We start from the raw sequence: 16,821 nt of genomic DNA, 5'->3' as shown, positions 1-16,821 counted from the left end.
AGATAGACCATGAGGGAGCCCTAACTCCATCAGTATTACAATTAAGTTGCTACATCCAGACAGTAAATCTAATTAAATTGTCAACCTAAAAGTTACTTCCATATTTTAAGTTTCCCAGACAGTCCTGTTTATTGGGCTCTTCAATGAAAAAAAGCCACAGAAGAAAATAAAAATCCTTACACTGGAATTTGACGCTAAATTAGCCGCCCCGAGTCTGCGGAGAGGGGCGGCATACTAATAAATAATAATAATAATAATAATAATAATAATAATAATAATAATAATAAATCTAAGGAAGGCCTAACCCCAGAAAGTACTATTAGAAGAAAGAGTTTGGTGCTGAATAAACAGTCTACTTCTGGAATTTCAAAAGTCAAGAATCTTTAAAAACAAATGATTTCCATATCAAATTATATTGGTATTCTACTAGTAGACACGTGCCATAAACAAACAAGATGTTCTGAACAGAGAAGGGATGATCAATCCACAGGGCGCCACGATTTATCGTTGTAAGCCTCTGTGAGTCACTGAGAGTGAGTTGGGGGCCATATATATAAAGAGAACTTTGTTCTCTTCCAGATGTCATATTGAATGAGGATTTCAATGCAACTTGAACATCACAAAGTCTTCTCCTGGAGAGACGCACCTTCTCCGGGCAAGAGGTGGTATTCAGCTGGTGCAGGCCAATTTGGGCAAACTGGTAGTAGCGACTTGTGGGTAGGCCCACCCATCTGCCCCGGCACACCCCTGGCGCTATGCCTTCCTATTTAGCCAAGTTTTCAAGATGCACATACGCGTGCAAGGCACATGCACATTCACATTTTCAGTGCTGGGCGAACCAGTGGGGAAATTATGTTGAATCCCATCTCTGCTTCTCCCCAATTCTTTTCATGTCATAGAACAGTGATTTTCAACCTTTTTTGAGCCACGGCACCTTTTTTACATTTACAAAATCCTGGGGCACACCACTAACCAAAATAACATTTCCCTCCAGTCCTGACCAGGATTAAAAATCGGGACCATGGGAAAGAGTAGCAGCTTCAACTACTCGCCACGGCCACACAATGACAAGTGCGGGGCAGCCTGAGCGGGGACCTTCCTGGGTGTGGATGACAGGCGGCCTGCTATTGGTTCATCACTAGTGGTTGGGATGAATCCTAGAAAGTGATTGGTCAGTGAGCATTCCCTGTGCCTCCACTCTTCCTCTCTCTGATAGCTGGAGGGATTGTGAGGGGAATGTTTATGTTCGGGTGGAGGCGGCTGGCGGCGGGCTGGATAAATGGCCTCCATGAGCCGTAGTTTGGGGACCCATGTTTAATTTCCCCACGGCACACCTGACCATGTTTCACGGCACACTGGTTGAAAAACACTGTAATAGAAGACTCTTGACAAACAATTTCATAAATTGGAAATTTTGGGGGAACTAGGTCTTTTTTCATTTTCAAGTGTATTTTTTCATTTGCCAAAGGCCTCAGGGAGTCTCGACAAATCTGAAACACTCTGTCCTTCGTTTCATTTTGGGAGGGATGGGGGAACTTGGAGATTATTTTAAATACTAAAGTTTAAGCCTGCTACTTACTTTACTTCCTGTCATTTCCTGCTGAACATCATTTGGAAATCACTTATTCTATAACTTACTGGCAAAGTTTGACTGTGTGACATGTTTTGACGTGCAAAAATCTAGAATTAGGAGGCCATATATTGCCTGTGAGTCTTTTGCTGTCCAGCTCTGAACAAGAAAAGAACCGTGTAAGCCATTTCAAAAAGTCACAAAAGATACTAATAACCATAAGACACCATAACATTAGTGTTTTCTAAAATTTATTCCAACGGGTACAACCAAACCACGACGTATCCAACTCCGAAGAATGTCTGCCGGTTGGGATCAATCTGGAGTCAGCGCTGAAGTCACACCTAAGCAAGTACCACAAGCAGAAAAGGAGAAAATGATAAGATAGTTTCTGAAATCTGTGATGCCCAAGGCATTTGGGGGCTTTGAAGCAAAGTCTACCCACTCCCTTCTCTACCCACTCCCTCTAAAGCAGCACTAAAACTCACTTATAAACACTAAAAAGGTTGCATTATGAGGAAGGAAGGAAGGAAGGAAAGAAGGGGGAGGAAGGGGAGGAAGGAAGGAAAGGAAAGTAAGGAGGGAGGGAAGGAAGGGGGAAGGAGGGAAAGGAAAGGAAGGAGGGAGGAATGGAAGGAAGGGGGAGGGAGGGAAGAAAGGAAAGGAAGGAGGGAGGAATGGAAGGAAGAGGGAGGGAGGGAAGGAAGGAAGGGAGGAATGGAAGGAAGGGGGAGGAAAGAAAGGAAAGGAAAGAGGGAGGAATGGAAGGAAGGAAGGGGGAGGGAAGGAAAGGAAGGAGGGAGGGAGGAATGGAAGGAAGGAAGGGGAGGGAAGGAAAGGAAAGGAAGGAGGGAGGAATGGAAGGAAGGGGGAGGGAGGGAATGAAGAAAGGGAAGGGAAGGAAAGAAAAGGAAGGAGGAAGGGGGGGAGGGAAGGAAGGGGGAGGGAGGGAAGGAAGGAAGAAAGGAAAGGAAGGAGGGAGGAATGGAAGGAAGGAGAGGGAGGGAAGGGTAGGAGGGAGAGAGGAAGGGAAAGAAGGAGGGAGGGAAGGGAAAAAGGAAGGAAGAAGAAAGGAAGGCACTCACTTGTGGAGTACAAAATGATGGGCGATCACCCACAGTCAGACAAAGTACTTTGTTCATTTCCTGAAAAGTGTTTTCTGAAGGTAATTGTACTTTTTCTTTTTAAAAACCTGGGTTAAGCCAGATGTTTTGTCTCCTCCCTTAGTTGCCATGCATGTGCACATGTGTGCAATGCTTGTACATTGAAGAAGAAAGGGAACATTGAAAAGCCGTGACTTTCAACTTTGCCTTTTCTGACATTGTTTCTCAATTTACAGGCAAATGGCAAGCAAGCAGTCTCCAGCTGAGGGCCCTCTGGAGACAAGCACTGACTTTAGCTGCCATCATGCTTGAGCGATAATTAACCTTGCAGTCCAAGGAGTTTGCCGGCTCTTTGAAGCTTTACACACACCAATCGGTCATGTGAGCTTCCCACAGCAGGGCCTAGTGAGCAAAGCCCTCTTCAAACTTGAGGGATGCCAACACCATGTTCTCTAAGTCTCTTTTTTTGGCAGACGTAGCAGCAACATTTTAAATCGGAACAAAATTGGACCATTTAAATTTTCTATAATTGTTCTGACATGTCAGTCTGCAGTAAAATGAAGATCATTGGGTGTTTGACTCTGTCTACGAGTCTACGGAGAGGGGCAGCATACAAATCCAATAAATAATAATAATAATAATAATAATAATAATAATAATAACAACAACAACAACAACAAGAATGAGCCCTAAATAGTATACATGTGTGTGTGTATACTAGATCTATACTAGTCTCCCTTCATTTTCAATTCAGCAAAAATATATGTTATATGTATGTATGTATGTATGTATGTATGTATGTATGTATGTATAGACATATGTATGTATAGACATATGTATGTATAGATATATGTATATATAGATGATTTGACACAAAAATATGTAACCCTTCCCTGGTGCAGAGCTGAAGGGATTGGATACTGTAGCCTAGAGGTTAATTCTCTGCCTTACAAGGCAAAGGTTGCAGGTTCAAGTCCCAGTGAGGGTATGGCTAGCTGAGGAGGCCAAAATAAGGCCGATATAGATCTATCCTAGTCTCCCTTAATTTTCAAATTCAGCAAAAAAACCATGTGACATATATATATATATATATATATAAGCAAAAAAATGTTACACACACACACACAAATATTCATGTATATATATATGTTTGCGTAAGCCTCACTAACCTGCTGATATCAGCTTTTGAAGTATATTATTGTATCTGGGCTGCAGAAGATAAAAGAGAGGCCGAAAACTCCAATTCTTTATTTCTATCGAATAATTATCTAAATTCCCCCCCCAGCCCAACTTTATTAATCCCAACATCTCACAAATCAAGGCTAATACAAGCCCACCCTGAACAAATTAGTCTGGCCTTCCTGTTGTAGCCAAAAAGGGAGGCAGGTGAGACAAATAACCTGGAATTTGCCCAAACCATTTAGTCACCAGAACCAAATGTTTTGCTAGCCTCAATTGAAGAAGACCCAGGTTTGCAGGTTTTTTAGGGAGCGTCTACACAGAATTTGTGTTATTCGAGAAACAAACATGGATGAGGATGAGGATGAAGCATGTGTAAAACAAAGGGAGGGATATTTGCAAGCGGCAAGAAAGAATCCACTTTATTCACATCACGGCCGGAACACCAGTGGCAGGACAGTTTCAATCCTAATTGCATTTGGGTGTCTCACTGCCTGTAGCTAAGCAACGGGCTCACGTGGCCGCCTGTGCTGCCTCTCATTGCAGCTGGCTTTCTCGAAGAAGCATCCGTTGGCTCCATTTGTTACCCAGGACAGAAGAGGCACAAGATGTGCCCAGGCTTACCTCTTCCCTCTCGGGGTGGTGTGTAGCCTGCAGGCAAGAGAGCATCCTGCCTGTTCCCCAGCACGAAGGCGAGGGTGGCCAGGACCAACGCATCAGCGATGCCCAGCAAGGCGAGAGTGAAGGCCCAGTGGATTGAGCAGGTGCCCAGGGCGTAGCTCCTGGCCTGGGGCCCACATAGAGCCCTCACCTCCGGCGCTCCCCAGCCATCTGGAAAAACCAGGCAGCCAAGAGCCTGACAAGTCGCTGCGAAACAGAGAGATGGGCAGACAAAGAGGAAAGAGGGGAGTGGGGGGGGGGAGACAGAATTAACAAAGTCCATACAGACACGTGCTGTGGAATACAAGCCCACTGGCTTTTCTCAGGCTCGATACCCTCCTCCCTGTGGTTCAGTCCACACGACACACATAACTAGGTCAAGAAAAGAAGGAATGCTTTATGCACTTAACGCAGTCAGCTCAATTCATGCCACCTTAAATTTTGTAATGAAACATAGAAACATAGAAGACTCATGGGAGAAAAAGACCTCATGGTCCATCTAGTCTGCTCTTATACTATTTTCTGTATTTTATCTTAGGATGGATCTATGTTTATCCCAGGCATGTTTAAATTCAGTTACTGTGGATTTACCAACCACATCTGCTGGAAGTTTGTTCCAAGGATCTACTACTCTTTCAGTAAAATAATATTTTCTCATGTTGCTTTTGATCTTTCCCCCAACTAACTTCAGTTTGTGTCCCCTTGTTCTTGTGTTCACTTTCCTATTAAAAACACTTCCCTCCTGAACCTTATTTAACCCTTTGACATATTTAAATGTTTCAATCATGTCCCCCCTTTTCCTTCAGATTGAGTTCATGAAGTCTTTCCTGATACGTTTTATGCTTAAGACCTTCCACCATTCTTGTAGCCCGTCTTTGGACCCGTTCAATTTTGTCAATATCTTTTTGTAGGTGAGGTCTCCAGAACTGAACACAGTACTCCAAATGTGGCCTCACCAGCGCTCTGTATAGCGAATACTATGAAGTACTCGAATGCGCAGTACTGACAAGACTGACCTATGAACTTCAAGACAGAGGGAAATCAGAATGTCACACATCTTGAAAAAGATGGAACAAATGGCTCAAACAAAACAAATATTTAAAAAATATTTTTAAAAGAATAATTTAAAATAAATCCTCCCCTTTCCAACAAGAAATAAAAATAAATGATAATTTGAACTACAAAAAAACAAACAAGAGACCAACACACAATAAAATAAAAATAAAATTAAACACGTACCTACAATTGGACCAAACAATTTGCTAAATACACAAAATAAAACACAACAAAAAAAATAAAATAAAGAACAGGATGTACCCGATATAGACACCATACCATTAGGTCACAAAGCTACAAAAGCCAACAGAACAGTTGACAGTTATGTTTTTCTACATAAAAGAGAAACACATGTACATAGAGTAATAGAAATAGGAATAAATATAAATATTAGTAGAAAAATAAAGTACAAATTATAACTATGTACACATTCAAAAGGCTATAAATGTAATATAGTATCATAGATGTTTGGGTTCTTTTGGTTTCTTTTTATGTTTTATATGTTTATATGTATGTATGTTTCTGTTTTTATTTTTTTTAATGTATATATTTAATAAAGACTATTTTAAAAAAGAAAGAAACACGACAGAGAAGCTTCCACTGGAATTACTAGAGTAGTGGGTTCTAAAACCCTTTATTACTGGTTTGCGTGTGCATGCACAGAAGCGTCCCAGGTGGGTGGGCGGAGTTGCCCGCCACCAGCAATATCGGTTCTAAGGACCGGTCCGAACTGGGAGCAACCCACCATTGGATTACTAGCCTCCTCCTTCTTCTGCACCAAACCCAGAAGTGATAGTTCTCCGTACTGAAGGAGCGGGTCCAGCAGTCACGTGGGGGTTGCTCCTGTCCAATCCGATGGGACTGAGCCTAGTATTAAAAAAGCCTGCTGGATCCGCCCCTTCCCCAGAATTCGCTCAGTCCCGCATCCAGCGGGTCTCGTGAAGGCTCGTTCCTCTCCAAACACCTTCCCTTCGATCACTTCTCTTCAATTAAAAGTAAGATTTATTACCCTTGTTAAAGCTTGCCGGCATTGTCCCAGCCGTACCGGGCTTGGAGTTGGGGGAGAAGTTTTGGCAGCGCAGCTTTCGCGGTTTTCCCCCCCCTCCGCTTGCTGCAGCTGCTGCCGGCTTGGAATTTCACCTTATTCCTCTCGGCCTGGAGGTTCTTGCCAGGCAAGCTATTATTTTAAAAAGACTAAAGGGCTTTTTACCTCCTGCGGTGTGGGACTTTTTTGTCTCCTGGACTTAGTTCCCTCCAATTTCAAACGGAGCGGTCATTTTGGCGCGAAGGCCCTCGCGCCCATTAATTGCGCACTTTCGGTTTGCCCTTCTTGGTCACCCGTTCAGTGCTTCCAGTCCACCGCCTGACCCTGGAGTAGCTGTGAGTTCCTCAGGTCCATTCTCCACCGGCGTGGCCTCCAACCAGTGTGCCTTGGTTACTTAAGTTAAGTTTAGTGAGGCCTGCCACGCTGCATTTAGGGACACGAACTCTGGTTCCGTCCAGATTGCCCCTAAGTCGCAGTCACTCCTGGGCCTAGGAGCAGGGTCACCTCTCCTCTTGGGAAAGCTCATTAAATCTTCTCCCCCCAAGATCTACCTTTGGCTCAAGCCTTGTCTTCTGTAATTTGTTCAGACTATGGCTTCTTTTCCCAAGAGAGGCACTACCAAAGGTCCCAGAGAGGTTAGGCCTACAGGCGATGAATCGACTAGTATCCCCCAGGCCTCTTCCTCCTCTTCTTCAGGAGCCCATTCCTTGGCCAAGTCCACCAGGGCTGAGAAGGGACCTAGCCCTACAAAAAATTCATGATAAATCAGCCAAACCTTTAAAGGTGAAGGCCCAAGTGCACTTGAATCCTGCCCCCCCAGAGGCCTCTAATCTGCCTCTCTCTGGGGTTACTGTGCTTTCTCTAGATGAGCCAAACCTAAATCCACCCCAACCTAACCTATGGGGCTTAGGTCCAGAGGAGCCAGATATTACTGAAGATTCCTCCCAGCCAGAAACTTCTCAGGCCTTCAGGGATACTTCTAACCTTCCGGCTGATATTTCTTCCTTACCTCCGGAGTTTCAATCTATCTTTTCAGTATTGTCTAAAGCCATTGATGCTAAACTCTCAGCCATCAATGTGCCCTCTCTGTCTCATCCCCCTCCACGCTCCTCCCGTCCCGTGAGCTCCCCTCCTTCCTATAGAGCCCCAGTCATTGAGGACTCAGATTCTTCTCAGGAAGAGAATGAAGACTTGGATGTAGAAGAGGATGATGATCCCTTTCAGCGTCTGTCGGAAGATGAGGAATCTCAAATTAAGATTCCAGCCCCGGCGGCCATTTTTCCATCTCAACTCTTCAAATCTCTCCTCCTCAAGGCAAGAGTGTCCACGGGGCTAGCCGGACAAGAAAAACAGGCTACTCCTTCCACAGACCCTCCGGAGGAAAATCTACCTTATTTCATGGAAGAACAGGAAGATAATGAGGTAATTCCTATGCCAAAATTGTTCAAGGACGCCTTGCTTAAACAGTGGGACCATCCAGCCTCTGGCTTTAACCCCACTTCCAAGGATAAAAAGTTGTACAAGCTCTCTCCTTCTTATGAGGAGCTCCTAGCCTGCCCCAAACCAGATGAACCAGTTAAGACCCTCCACTCTGCAGCAGCCATGCCTGGCGAAGCAGAGGAGATCTTCCGTCCAGAAGACAAGCGTCTTGAGCAAATGCTCAAGAGAGGTTTCTTAGCAGATTCATGGGACATTAAAAGTGCTGCAGCAGCATCTTTCTTCTCCAGAGCTATGCTCTTGTGGCTTCGTCAGCTCCAACAACATCTACCTCCAGATGATCTACGAGGCCAACAAGATTTCAACAAAATCTTCGCAGCCGCCCAATATGTAGCGGATGCTACTCTACAATCTTCCAGGTTTGCAGCCAGGTCAGTAGTGGCCTCCACAATGGCCAGAAGACTCTTATGGCTCCGCCCTTGGCAGGCGGGAGTAAGACAAAAGTGGCAGTTAGCCATGGGTCCACTGAAACGCAATCTCCTCTTCGGGGACCTTCTGGACCCTCTCCTCACAGAGACCACGGACAAGAAGAAGGTTTTAGGGCCTACCACCAAGAAGGTCACTAAGCCGCAGTCCTTTCGGCGCTCAAGTCGTCAACAGGATCAGGGGTTCACCTTTCAAAGAAATCCAGGTCAGTATTCCCCTCGGTTTCGATCCCAATCTAGGAACACCAGGGGTAGAGATTCCCGCTACCAGAGAGGATCCTCTTCGACCAGGGCTTCCAAAAAACCCAGATGGTGAGTTTTCTTCTTTTCCCATAGGCGGTCGCCTGGCTTGGTTCTCCACCAGTTGGCACCGCTCCTATAAGGACCCCTGGGTCATTGACACTGTGGAAAGGGGTCTCCGTTTAGAGTTTATTTCTTCTCCCCCTAAACGTTTTATTTCTTGTCCTTCTCCCAGCTCTTCTCCATCTCGTATCCAAATGGAGGAAGCTATTTCCCACTTATTGGCTATTAAAGCTATCCAACCGGTCCCCTCTCTCCAGAGAGGCTCGGGCTTCTACTCTATCCTCTTCATGGTCCCTAAGACCTCTGGAGGCTGGAGAGCCATCTTAGACCTAAAGAATTTAAACCAATTTATACAGGAAATTTAAAATGCATTCCTTATCGTCCATCTTAGCCGCCCTGCATCCTGGGGACTTTATGGTCTCATTGGATCTTACGGAAGCCTACCTCCATATTCCCATGGCCAAATGCCATAGGAAATTTTTACGTTTCGCCTTCCAGGGCAGACACTTTCAGTATAGGGCTATGCCATTTGGGCTTTCCTCGGCCCCTAGAGTCTTTACCAAGCTCTTGGGATCCCTGGCGGCACATATCCGGGCCACGCCCATCCATATTTTATGTTATTTAGATGACATTTTAATTCATGGAAACTCTAAAGAGGGAGTGGCTGCAGATCTTTCTTCCACCATGTCGGTTCTACAGAACCATGGGTTTTCCATAAATTTCAGTAAGAGCCATCTCCGGCCATCTACCTCCATTCTACATCTGGGAACCATCATTAATTCAGAGATTTCCCAGGTCTTCCTCTCTTCTGAGAGAAAACACAGCATAATGGAGCTTATTTCACGTATTCTATCTCAACAATCAGCTTAGAAACATAGAAACATAGAAACATAGAAGTCTGATGGCAGAAAAAGACCTCATGGTCCATCTAGTCTGCCCTTATACTATTTTCTGTATTTTATCTTAGGATGGATATATGTTTATCCCAGGCATGTTTAAATTCAGTTACTGTGGATTTATCTACCACATCTGCTGGAAGTTTGTTCCAAGGATCTACTACTCTTTCAGTAAAATAATATTTTCTCATGTTGCTTTTGATCTTTCCCCCAACTAACTTCAGATTGTGTCCCCTTGTTCTTGTGTTCACTTTCCTATTAAAAACACTTCCCTCCTGGACCTTATTTAACCCTTTAATATATTTAAATGTTTCGATCATGTCCCCCCTTTTCCTTCTGTCCTCCAGACTATACAGATTGAGTTCATTAAGTCTTTCCTGATACGTTTTATGCTTAAGACCTTCCACCATTCTTGTAGCCCGTCTTTGGACCCGTTCAATTTTGTCAATATCTTTTTGTAGGTGAGGTCTCCAGAACTGAACACAGTATTCCAAATGTGGTCTCACCATCATTCTATATAGTGGGATCATAATCTCCCTCTTCCTGCTTGTTATACCTCTAGCTATGCAGCCAAGCATCCTACTTGCTTTCCCTACCGCCTGACTGCACTGTTCACCCATTTTGAGACTGTCAGAAATCACTACCCCTAAATCCTTTTCTTTTGAAGTATTTGCCAACACTGAACTGCCAATACAATACTCAGATTGAGGATTCCTTTTCCCCAAGTGCATTATTTTACATTTGGAAACATTAAACTGCAGTTTCCATTGCTTAGACCATTTATCTAGTAAAGCTAAATCATTTACCATATTACAGACGCCTCCAGGAATATCAACCCTATTGCACACTTTAGAGTCATCGGCAAATAGGCATCGTCACTTCCATCGTCACCCTATCCTCCCTACTGGGGAAGATGGTGTCGTGCATTGGTATTATCCCCTGGGCTCGCCTTCATGCCAGGGAGCTACAATGGCTTCTGTTACCATTCCAGAGATCAGGGAACAGCAACTCGACTCGTCGCATCGCCATTCCACCGGCAGTTCGCAGATCCCTCAAGTGGTGGACTTCTCCAGCTCTGGACAAGGGATCTCCTTTCAGGTGCCCGGACCAGTTTGTTGTCACCACAGATGCCAGCCTATTGGGCTGGGGAGCCCATGCCCAGGGCCTAATAGCCCAGGGCACGTGGTCAGCGGAGGAAGCCTCCAGGCCCATCAATTGGCTAGAATTGAGAGCTGTTTCTCTGGCCCTCAAACAGTTCAAACCTCACATCATCAACCAGCATGTTCTGATCCTTACGGACAACATAGCCACAAAAAGCCACATTTGCAGACAGGGAGGCACCAGATCCAAGGCCCTGATGAGGGAGGCCCTAAAATTAGGCCTTTGGGCGGAGAGACATCTCCAGTCACTACTAGCCGACCACATCTCGGGGAGCCTCAACGTCCAAGCGGACTGGCTCTCGCGAGCGACTCTAGATCCAGGAGAGTGGAATCTCCATCAGGCATTATTCCACCAGATCTGCCTCAGGTTCGGTCAACCAGTACTAGACCTGTTTACGACCGAAGCCAATGCCCAGCTCCCTCGCTTCATCTCCAGGTTTCCATCCCCAGGAGCAGAGGCAACCAATGCTCTCAGGATTCCTTGGCCTCCAGGTCTACTGTATGCCTTCCCTCGAATTCCAATTCTTCCAGACGTGATCCACAAAATCATCCTAGAGAGGGCCCGAATAATCCTGATCGCCCCTCACTGGCCTCGCCGGCCCTGGTTCGCGGACCTCCAACATCTGTCCGTCCAGGACCCTTGGCGACTCCCCGTTTCGGAGGATATGTTGCGGCAGGGGGCCTCATTCCATCCAGACCCGGAGTGGTTCCACCTCACCGCCTGGCTATTATCCGGCGAGACCTAGACCTGCGAGGGTACGACCCGGACACAGTGGAAATCATCCTGAAGGCCAGAATGGGGTCTACCAATCGAATCTACGACCATACTTGGTCCAAATTCCATCAGTGGTGCTCGCAGGAGGGTTTGTCTCCCCTGTGCCTTCCCATTCACAGGATAATCTCCTTCCTCATGAAAGGATTCCATCAAGGCCTTTCAGCCAGCACCATCCATCGCCACCTGGCAGCTATTTCTTCTGTCTTGGCAGGGCCTCGCAGGCAGCCACTCCGTTCCTTCCCAGAAATCCAAGAATTTCTCAGAGGAATTGCCAACCTCAGACCTTCTAAGGTCCACAGATATCCTTCCTGGGACTTGCCACGGGTTCTCCATTCCCTTACTCAGGCACCCTATGAACCCCTGAAATCAGCGTCCCTCAGGTACCTATCTTTTAAGGTAGCATTCCTGGTGGCGATTACATCCGCCCAACGCATATCTGAGTTGGCAGCTCTCTCAATCAGACAGGACCTCTGCCAGTTCCATCAGGACAAGGTGGTTCTGCACCTGGACCCCACCTTTCTACCCAAGGTCAGTTCCATGTTCCACAGATCCCAGGATATTGTCTTACCTTCCTTCTGTCTTCAACAAAATCATCCCCTGGCAATTAGATGGCACACTCTGGACCTTACTAGAGCGCTGAAAATTTATATTCAACGCACAGGACCAATTCGGAGGTCTGAAGCACTCTTTCTGGCCTATCATCCCAGATCCATGGGATCCAAAGTGTCCTCAACAGTAATAGGCAGATGGATTAGAGGGACCATCTCTAAGGCCTATGAGTCAGCTTCCCTCTCCATTCCAAGGAATATTACAGCGCATTCCACCAGAAGTGCTGCCACATCTGCTGCTTGGGCGACTCAAGCCCCGTTGGAAGAAGTCTGCAAAGCAGCCACTTGGGCCTCGCCAAACTCCTTCATAAGGCACTACAAGATAGATTCTTACGCCTCAGCGGACGCTGCCTTCGGCAGAAGGGTACTCCAATCCGTTATCTCTCACGATAGCGAACTAATCCCACCCTAGGGACTTATCTATTGGGTATGTCCCACGTGACTGCTGGACCTGCTCCTTCAGTACGGAGAATAGGCGTTGATTGCTTACCTGAATGCCTCTTCTCGTACGGTGAGTGGGTACAGCAGTCACTTCCCTCCCTTTTATGTGGTCTTCTATGACTTCCTTAACCTACCTTTCTTCTAACACATGAGAGTTGAACATTATTGAGCCTTCACATCTGAGCCTAAGTCTACGGATTCGCGAATTCTGGGGAAGGGGCGGATCCAGCAGGCTTTTTTAATACTAGGCTCAGTCCCATCGGATTGGACAGGAGCAACCCACGTGACTGCTGTACCCGCTCACCGTACGAGAAGAGGCGTTCAGGTAAGCAATCAACGCCTATTTTCTTCTGCAAAAAGGAGTCTCAAACTCTCTCTTTTTGGGAAGCACATTTTCCACCGATAGTCATAAAGAGAAGGTGTCCAAATAAATCTCTCCCCCCCTGCCCCCCAGTTTCCATCCATGGTGGCTTTGACCGCATTAGCACGCTGCAGATTTCTGTTTATTTTCACCATTGTTCATCCCTCCCCCCCCAAAGCAGGTGAAATTTCACTGTGTCTGCTGTCAAGGTAACTGGGGCAGCTTCATATTTGATGGTTTCCCTTGTTTTGGCAAATATATCAGCAGGCAATGTGACTGCTGACTGGGTGAGTGTAAATGACCCTAAGATATGATCGAAACATTTAAATATGTTAAAGGGTTAAATAAGGTTCAGGAGGGAAGTGTTTTTAATAGGAAAGTGAACACAAGAACAAGGGAACACAATCTGAAGTTAGTTGGGGGAAAGATCAAAAGCAACATGAGAAAATATTATTTTACTGAAAGAGTAGTAGATCCTTGGAACTAACTTCCAGCAGACGTGGTTGGTAAATCCACAGTAACTGAATTTAAACATGCCTGGGATAAACATATATCCATTGTAAGATAAAATACAGGAAATAGTATAAGGGCAGACTAGATGGACCATGAGGTCTTTTTCTGCCGTCAGTCTTCTATGTTTCTATGTTTCTATATAAACAGGAAGTCCCCATTTAATGACAATTGGAACGGGCAGCTCAGTCATTAAGTGAAGCCATCACTGATTGCAACTGTGACTACCCTAAAGATCTTACTTCAACTGTCCCATATAAGCCCAATTTTGCTTATACAGGCAGTGAGAGAATTTATTTATTTATTTTATTTATTTATTAGATTTGTATGCCGCCCCTCTCCGTAGACTCGGGGCGGCTCACAACAAAATAAAACAATTTATGACAAATCTAATAATTTTAAAACATTTTAAAAACCCCATTATTAAAATAGACATACACGCAAGCATACCATACATAAATTGTATGGGCCCAGGGGAGATGTCTCAATTCCCCCATGCCTGACGGCAGAGATGGGTTTTAAGGAGTTTACGAAAGGCAAGGAGGGTGGAGGCAGTTCTAATCTCCGGGGGAGCTGGTTCCAGAGAGTCGGGGCCGCTACAGAGCAGGCTCTTCCCCTGGGACCCGCCAAACGACATTGTTTAGTTGACGGGACCCACAGAAGGCCAACTCTGTGGGACCTAATCGGTCGCTGGGATTCATGAAGGTGGTCCTGGAGATATGTTTTAACACGGTCACATCTTGGTGTGCATAAGCCCCTCAAAATTGCTCTTGATCCCATAAGGAGTTGTTATCAACAGTGTGAAAAAAACTGGTTTACAGAGTTGCCAAAGGTGCTAGTTGCATGCTGTGTGAGCTCTGAGTTATCTTTTCCAGTCTGAATCTGAATTAATGCATTATCTACTCCTTATCCACGTAGAACTCATATCTTCTCTCCCATGAAGGTTGTATTGGAAAGGCAACAAAACCCATCATATACATAGAAACATAGAAGACTGACGGCAGAAAAAGACCTCATGGTCCATCTAGTCTGCCCTTATACTATTTCCTGTATTTTATCTTACAATGGATATATGTTTATCCCAGGCATGTTTAAATTCAGTGACTGTGGATTTACCAACCACGTCTGCTGGAAGTTTGTTCCAAGGATCTACTACTCTTTCAGTAAAATCATATTTTCTCATGTTGCTTTTGATCTTTCCCCCAACTAACTTCAGATTGTGTCCCCTTGTTCTTGTGTACATGATCTTAGATCACCAGAAATTTTTGTTTCACATGGAAAATTCAAGAATTAAATTGGCTTCAACCTGGGGAAGTTTCTATCTCAGCATTTCCTGGTTAAAAAGGTCCACTGAAAATGCTTTCTAAGGGGCCTGCAATTCTGAAGCCAGTGGAGAGAGAGATAAAAATTGGTTGCTTTTCAATTTGATTAGCTCCAAAATCTTTTGGCTTTTCAGAATAACAGAGTTGGAATGGACCTTGGAGCTCCTGACCAGGACCCTGCAAGAAACCATTCTGGAAGCTGAGGGTATTCCAACTCTGGAGGTTTTTACAAAGAGATTGGACAACCATTTATCTGAAGTGATATCAACATCTATGGCACTATCCTCCTGCTAATTAATAAATGACACTGTCCGTCAAGAACTTATCCTACCTTAATCGAAAAGAATGAGACCTGCAGAAATGCACTCCGTTCATTCAGGACTCCTGAGCTCATAATTCAACTGCCAAGTTAGTATTCCTTTCTAAAACAAGCCAGCAGTCTTTATTGCCTATACAAAGAATGATTGAAAAGAGGTGGGCAGCGACTGCCAAAAGACAACAGACCCTCCCCTGCTCTGCATGTTTTCTACATCCTTCTATGCCAGTGTTTCCCAAGCTTGGCAACCTGAAGATATCTGGACTTCAACTCCCAGAATTCCCCAGCCAGCAAAGAAGAAGAGTTTTACCACTTAAGATCCTCTAAGGCAGAGATTCTCAACCTTTCTAATGCCGCAACCCCTTAATACACTTCCTCATATTGTGGTGATCCCCAACCATAAGTCTAGTGCCAATTCTCCCAACAGAGCTTTAAGCTGATTGGCAGGAAGGTCAGAGGGACACCCCCACTGTCAAGCCTGATTGGTTGGATTGTAAAACTATGCCAAAATATAAGCCATGAGAGAGTTGTCTTCTCCCATGGTCTTAGGCGACCTTTGTGAAACGGTCATTTGACCCCCCAAAGGGGTCCCGACCCTCAGGTTGAGAACCACTGCTCTAAGGCAAAAGGTGTGCAGCGTAGCTTGATGGAGATTGGATGCCTGATAGTGAAAAGCCTGCAGGCTCACTCAGATGTAGAAAAAAACAGTTTTCTTCCATTGCAGCAAGTGAAGATCAACCAACAAGCGTAACCTTTGCATCTGGACATTTCTATTTATTCTGAATGAAGCCTGCATGGTCTTGTCTGAATTTTGACTCTTTCTATCCTCAACAAGAAGAGACCAAACTTTTTGTCTTTTACAAATTCAATTACTAAGTTGACAGCGTGGCTTGTGTGAGACTTGAGCTTCGGCGGCAAGCCATCTCTTCTCGGAGGCTCTTTCCCTATCCCGCTCCCATCCCTCCCTCCCTCCCTCCACATTTCTCCCTTGCCTTTCCAAAAAACCTGATAGCCCAACCTGGGTCCCCTTACCTGCCGAAAGCTGCTGCCAGGCGCACACCTTGTAGACAGTCCCTGCACTGCAGACCCAGAAAAGTCCCAGCGAGGCCACGCTGCCCATTACCAACACCAGGGCCATCAGGACGAAGACGGCAGCCGCTTTGAAAGACGGGATGGGGGTCAGGGTGACCAGCGACCCCTCGCACTGGAGGACCCCTTCCTGCTCTGTGCAGACTTGGTAGAGGCCGAAGGAGCCCACGGCGCTCACGCTGGGGTCAGGGAGGTCCCCGGAGAGGGGCAGCTGGTAGGTGAGGGGTGCCGTCTGCACCCACGCCGGCTGGATAAGCACCACCACCTCCAAGATGCCAAAGCAGAGGCTGCAGCCAGCCCAGAGAGCACCCACCGCCCTGGCATTGCGCACAAAATCGGTCTGGTAGAGGGCAGCTGCTTCCCGGGCTGCCAGCATGGTCTGTGTCTCCTTTGCAAGGGTCCTTCTGCAAGAAGTGTTTTTTCCTTTTCCTCCAGGGAGCTAAAGCCTACCGGAGGATTTGTGGATGCACCCTTTTCTTTGGCCACTCTCCTTCTTTCCCTCGCT

At 45.8% G+C, this 16,821-nt stretch overlaps 1 protein-coding gene across 1 annotated transcript; it reads right to left on the bottom strand.

Moving 5' to 3' along the window:
- Window positions 1-1,885: 1,885 nt before the first annotated feature.
- LOC139158782 (LHFPL tetraspan subfamily member 5 protein-like) lies at window positions 1,886-16,692 on the bottom strand. The gene is made up of 3 exons (XM_070736119.1): window positions 16,260-16,692; window positions 4,477-4,719; window positions 1,886-1,914 (listed from the first exon to the last, which is right to left on the bottom strand). Exons 1-3 carry the CDS (start codon window positions 16,690-16,692, stop codon window positions 1,886-1,888), a joined length of 705 nt encoding a protein of 234 aa, XP_070592220.1.
- Between the last annotated feature and the right edge of the window lie 129 nt (window positions 16,693-16,821).

This window comes from Erythrolamprus reginae, chromosome 2 (assembly GCF_031021105.1).
Source record: "Erythrolamprus reginae isolate rEryReg1 chromosome 2, rEryReg1.hap1, whole genome shotgun sequence".
Lineage (NCBI taxonomy): Eukaryota > Metazoa > Chordata > Lepidosauria > Squamata > Dipsadidae > Erythrolamprus > Erythrolamprus reginae.
The sequence above is the reverse complement of the archived record's forward strand: the minus strand, read 5'-3'. Positions and strand labels throughout refer to the sequence as shown.